The 6441-nt window shown below is 47.8% G+C and overlaps 1 protein-coding gene across 1 annotated transcript; it reads right to left on the reverse strand.

Moving 5' to 3' along the window:
- Positions 1–1176: 1176 nt before the first annotated feature.
- On the reverse strand, positions 1177–2127 carry LOC127299207 (CASP-like protein 4C1). Its single transcript, XM_051329135.2, has 2 exons — positions 1652–2127; positions 1177–1563 (listed from the first exon to the last, which is right to left on the reverse strand). Exons 1-2 carry the CDS (start codon positions 1955–1957, stop codon positions 1318–1320), a joined length of 552 nt encoding a protein of 183 aa, XP_051185095.1. The 5' UTR covers positions 1958–2127; the 3' UTR covers positions 1177–1317.
- Positions 2128–6441: the final 4314 nt, after the last annotated feature.

The following is a 6441-nucleotide window of genomic DNA, read 5'->3' on the forward strand; positions in this document are numbered from 1 at the left end:
CAATCCACTTGTACAGTTTAACATCCACCATCACGTGTGACGGGAAGTAGACAAGAGGGGGACAACAACAATTTATAAGATAAATTGTGAAAACCAGGACTCGAACTCGAGATCCTGGTTTCGATGCCATGTTAAGCTTCATGCACTAACCAATTATTTCAAAAGACCGATCTGATGGAAAGAGCTAGGTAATCCACTTTTATAGTTTAACACCGCTCTACTTCCACTCATGTTCGAGGAAATCTTAGTCAGGTTGACAATTAGCGGGTAAACGTGATTAGAGGGTGCAAGGACGGTGAATGTGAGATTTGGAGTAGCAGGGAATTGTAGCATAGGAGGAATAAGATACGAGAGAACATATCAAGTGTTCCAAGACGGGGGTTACTCTCGGTACTCCTATGCTAATTGGTCTATATATGAGTTTATTTATAACTATTATAAAAAAATCATGGTACTTATTTTGCATAGATCTGTTATATCACAAAATTTCAACCCAAACCTAATCTTTAGATTAAGGAGCAAACTTAAAAAACCAACAAAATTGACAACAAAAATGGATATTGTACTTTTTAGGAACAAAACTCGTACGACGACGGCAACCAATCATGCCATGGATCGCCTACGACGCGCAAGAGAAGTTCCAGTGCTACAAGCACTAGCAGTATGGGTGCCACGGATATGTGTTTGTAATCTCACCAAATTTCATGAAATGCAAAATAACAAAGGCGAAAAGACAAATCCACATATGTACATACCGATAGTGTCAAACACAGAAGATAAATTGAGGGCACCATTGTCTTTTATCATTCTATGTGTAGATCAAATTTAGATTTAAATTTTTGGAAGATCGTGAACATATATATCATCAACACAATTATTTTTTGGCAGAAATTTTCAAAACTTTATAATGGTGTAGTAGCACACATAAACTGCTCGTAGAAAAAGAATTATCACGAGCACATCACATAGCCACATACTACCTCCGTTCCACAATTCTTGTCATGGTTTAGTTTAAATTTAAAACTAAAACCATGACAAGAATAATGAAACGGAGGCATACATCCATCTGACTATCTGAGTATCTGACTGTCTCAATTACAACAGGTACGCAGGATCAATTAACTCGCTAATTAAGCCGGCGTAGCAGCCCAAACTCTAATAATCACCCCCACAGATCAAAACCACCAAGAAATCAAAGTGCCAGTGCCGCTCTGCTGCCACGCTAGATGCTCGATCAATTCATCGGTACAAGCAATAATAACTAGCTGCTACGTATACGTACTCGGTACTCTCATGTTCCATGGCCACGCGCGCCGGTCAGTACGGGGAGGTGGACGACGGCGCGGAGGAGGAGCCCGGGAGCCGGGATCCGGTGGCCATGAAGCGGACGAGCCGGAACCCCGTTGCGAGCGCGGCCAGCGCCAGGAACACGAACGCCGCGAACCCGAGCCCCACGGCGACGTCGGCCTGCAGGCACGCCGCGCTGCTGATGTTCCCTCCGCCGCACACCGCCGCTTCCCGCGCCGCCGTCGCCGCCGCCGCCAGCGCCATGTAGCCGAAACCCTGCAGCGCACGCACGATCAGTTAACACCTCCAAGATGAATTGGCTCCAAAACTTCCATGCGATTTTGCTGGGAAGTTAATCAATCACCTGGTCGTGGCCGAAGTCGAACCAGAGCTGCATGGCCTCCGGGAGCAGCGTGGCGCCCTTGCACACCTCCCACGCCGCCGCGGCGACCTCGAACGCCGAGTACACGGCCACGATCGCGTTCGCCGCGAGCAGGAACCGGAACGGCGCCAGCCGCAGCACGGCGCCGTCCATCGCCGCGAACACCGCCGCCGCCAGGCTGAAGCACAGCGCAAACACCCGGAGCAGCAGCAGGAGCGTCCCCATCCGTCCCGCCGCCTTCCTCCGCCCCGCCGCCGCCTGCTCTCCGTTGCGCAGCGGCGACGACATGGCACCTCGACCCCGGCGCTCAGCTCATCCGGCGGCGACTGGGTGAGTGCTGTCCTGAGCCGGGCACGTAGCCAACCTCCGGCTATATAGATGGCCTGGGATCACGGGAGAGGCGAGAGGCTTTCGGTGCCGACGTGGCGGCACGTGGGGCCTGCACGGCAGCCTCAGGTGAGCCGGCGGTGTGTGTAAAGCTTTGGCCGATCGAGCGAGCTGCCATGGCCAGGTGTGGCGAGTGGGTTAGGTGTGGACATGTGAGTGAATTAATGGCGCCATCAATGTGGACTGCTCCGAGCCTGTGATAGTACCGCCAGCTTCCACTCCAGCACCGCCACACGTACGTACGACCGATCGATCCTTCTTGCCAACAAATTCCCTCTCATCAGGTCCCATTTTGGAACAATGCTTTTCTTCAATTTCTACAGAAGACCTCATACTCCCAAGTCCCAAAACGCTGTCACACCACCAGGCTGCAAACTTTTAGAATAGGAGCTGGTAGTAACAAGTACTGTTTGAAGCAGGTGATTCTAGATAATTTTTTATGAACCTTTGGTGATTCTAGATGCTCGGAAATATGAGAAAGACATGTAGGGTTCACAACAATTTGATCTGACTCAGTAAAAAAAATTAAGCTCAATAGAAACAAAAAAAAACATGTATTGGAATCTTTACCTTTTTTGAACGATCCCCATAAATTGGAAAGAGAAGTTATAGGAGTGTCGAGTGAAAGCATGGGCGGGCACATGTGTATTACTTTAATTCTGGTTTACACAGTATGAAAGCCAACCCAAGTGTTGACGTGTTGACAAAATTATATAGATGGGTTGATGGCTAGAGTAAGTGAACTTGCATTAGCAATTCCTGGGTTCTGCAACAACGTAATTTCCAAAAAAAAAAACATTATGGATACACAGAACCAAAGAAAAAGAAGACAACATCCAAAGTCTAAATCCTCCAAAAACGAGGCCTACAAGAAGGAAACAGTGCACACACACTGTCATGGATCGATCATAGATCTTATGTTTTCATCATAGAGAAAGTCTGCGCTCTCTAAATAATGCCTTCAACAAAGTTATTGGCAGGCACAACCAAATAAGGCTAGACTTTGGATTTGACCCTGAAAGATAAGACTTTATACTCCACTTATGTTGCCGCTCCCACTTGTCAATATTGTTGCTACGAGTCACGAATCACCAAGCAAGTTTATCATTGCTTCAAAGACTCAATCCACCATTACTAGATAGGATAAGAACCTCTATGATAGGATCGCAAACCGTAGGAAATCTACTTAGCAGAATCATTGAATCGTTCCACTCAATTTGGGCCGTAAAGTCATATAATCATATAGTAGAAACATGATTCTAACAACAATGATCTACACGCATCAGGTGTCCAATGGAGATCGTCAGCGGAGCCTTCTGAATCTCATCACTGACCGGATCAAAGAGGACAAGCAACAAGTAGAACATCGTCTTGGCGCGAGAAGAACCCTAGGACCGCCTCCTTCATTAGGTTGATAGACAGACCCCCACACCGCCACCCGTCGAATCATAACAGTAGATCGGAGATCTCAGTGGGCACCGCCAACACCAACCCGCACCATGCGGAGATGACCGGCTGAGCCTCGCCGAGTCCCCCGAAACAGGCGTTGTACCGCCCTTGCGGCCACACCGGTCGCCAAGGTTGCCTAAGAAGTCAGGGGCCGCCGCCCCGACGTTCATCTCTATTGGACGAGCCGCGTCGTCTAGGGCCACCGCAAATCTCCGAATGAATGTCCCACTATGCGAGGAGGAAGATGCCCCCACCGCTTACAGTCGCGCTCGGTGATGTACTGTCATTTGCCCCACAACCTTTGACCATTCGGCATGCTTCAACTGTGGAGGGGAGGGGAGCGAGGGTGGAGGGCAGACTACGACTAGGGTTCCGCCTGAGCTGCTTCTCCTGGGAGCAACACGAGGGCTCCGAAGAAGTGTTTTTTGGATTCCCGAATGGGAGCGTCGCTGGGGCTCCGAATACATTACTCGGTTGATGTCCAAGGAATAGAAAAGGTGCTTACAAGAGGAAAATGAAGTTTTCCATGAGATGTAGCTCCTTCCGCTAAGAATCTTGTACAAGGTGGAGTGTATAAAATCAACCCATATGCATTTCACGAAATTGAAATTCGTATGAGAACAATAAAATCCAAAAGATCAGCTAAGGCTTTTATAGGAAGCCATGTATAACATGTGGATGTAGGATAACAATTTGGATGACTGCCATCCATTTGGATTTTTTCTAAAGATTCCTTTGCACTTGATTTTGAGAAAAGTTTGTATGCAAACCTTTAGGTACATTTTTCTTTGTTTTTTCGGCTGTGTGCCAAACTCTTTTTAGTGCTAAAATAATCCGGGTTTTCTACTTCTCAGCTAGTTGGGAACGAATTCAGCTCTTAGTCGGATCCTACACGGTTAAATTCGCATCATGATTCATATGTTCTATGAGTTGCAAATTGAGTTGTAATTGTGATTTTTTTAAATTGCAGGTGGGATTGTAACTTAAATATTTTAGCTTTAAGTGGGCTTGCAACGAGATCTGTCACTTACAAGTCTAGTTGTAACCGAGATTTTTCCAGTTACAATTAATCTTGTAGTTTTGAAATCTTATAAAACTTAGGAAACTTGTATTTCTATTCGTATAATATAAAAATATGGCGAATTAGAGATCTTTGCCCCTTACATGAAGACTCATGCATCGGTCAATCCAAGGAGACCCAAGTTGTGCTGAATTGACCGTGGGGCTACCGCCGGGAGGAAAACCAGCTGCCGGTCGCGGTCAACACAGTGATCACTCGAGATCGCTAGCTTCAACACGTCTTCCTATTGCAATCATGATCCCCATGCATAACACAGTGATCTCTCTGCCCGTCGAAGCAACACCAGCCCGATCGGTGCAAACGTGGCTAGGTACCTAACGATCGAATTTAAGTACTGTACAAAAATATGAACAAAAAGAAGTGAGTGTACCGTGTTGCAGGAGCGTGAATGCGTGAGAAGGACGTTTCAGGGCTAGCTTACACCGAAGAGCTAGTTAGCAGATCACGTACGCATGGGTCACGACGACGTGATGGTTGCTAGTTAAGGCCTAATCTTCGATGCACGCCGACCATGCGCTGCCCGTGCCCCGTACCGATACGTGTGATCGGAATGGCGTGAGTCGCGGTGTGAGCCCCGTGAGAAAAAGCAAGCATCCGCGCCGTGCGTCGTGGCACGCATCATGCTGGCTCTGACCTCCGGAGGAGGAGCTTCAGCTTTGTTGTCTCATCGAAGGTGTCGTGGCTACGTATCTTCCGCCTCATGCCAGATGTTTCGAGGGAAACCATAGAGCTGGATCTCCTTAGTTGGATCATGGCGTCACTCTCGGTGTCACTTATTACTCCGGCGGAGCCAGGATACAAACACAAAGAGGGCCGGGGAGAAAAAGTTTTAGCAAGGGCAGTCAAATACGTAGTTTAGTCTTTCAAAAAAAAAATTTAACCACCAAATATAAATGCAAGCTATTTGCTTTGTATTCTAGTATGTGGTAGCTTTTTTTGAGCGGTCCAGAATATCTAAATGTGGTAATTCTTAGTCCTCTCTATTTACTTAGTTCTCGTGGGCCTATGATTTGCAGGTTGCAAACACCTACCGTGATGAGCCAAGGTAAATTACTAACAGGTAAGAAGCCCATTTCTCTCGATGGTTTTACTTCATCGTCTTCCTTCGTCAAACCTTCTCCTCAGACCTCCTAAGACCGATGCTGAACTGAACATGGCGTCTCGATGAATTGAACGGAAATAATTAAGGGTAGAACCCTGGAATACTGCGGCATAGGGGGGGGGGGGGATGGCCCCTGCTGGTCCCCCTAGCTCCGCCAGTGGGTATCGTTTTGGAACATGAGATGCCTGGAAGAGTCTGTTGGCGGAGCAGTGATTCTTTTACCGCGTCGACGGTGGCAGGTCTCAGCGGCGGGCATGTGACAATGGATGGGTGGGGGGTGGTCGCACTGTTTGACGTCGTGGCGGCATGGACGACATGCCTCTCAAGATCAATGCCTCATTCCTCCTGAAGATGGTTCGGCGGAAGATGGTAGCATCGACTTATCGAACATGTGCATTGGTGTGCGTTCAGAGTTTGCTGGACCGGCTTGTGTTCGCGATTCGTTCTTAGGTGTGTAGGTGAGGCCTTCGGTTTTCGATGATTTGTGTAGTTGTGAGGTACGAACATGAGGCTCTCTTTATTTAGAGCATGTCTAACAGTCCCCGTATTTTTTCGCCCCTTATAACGCGAGTAGAGGGCTTTGTATTCACTTTTCGCCGGCCGAAAACTCGGACGAGCTAGCAGACCCCGTATCCCCACCCCGTAAAACAGAATAACGGGGTGGGGGTACGGGGTCTGCTAGCTCGTCCGAGTTTTCAACCCCTCAAAACAGGGTTTTTTGACAAATTGGATGTTAGAACCAACACACCATTC

Source organism: Lolium perenne, chromosome 5 (assembly GCF_019359855.2).
Source record: "Lolium perenne isolate Kyuss_39 chromosome 5, Kyuss_2.0, whole genome shotgun sequence".
Lineage (NCBI taxonomy): Eukaryota > Viridiplantae > Streptophyta > Magnoliopsida > Poales > Poaceae > Lolium > Lolium perenne.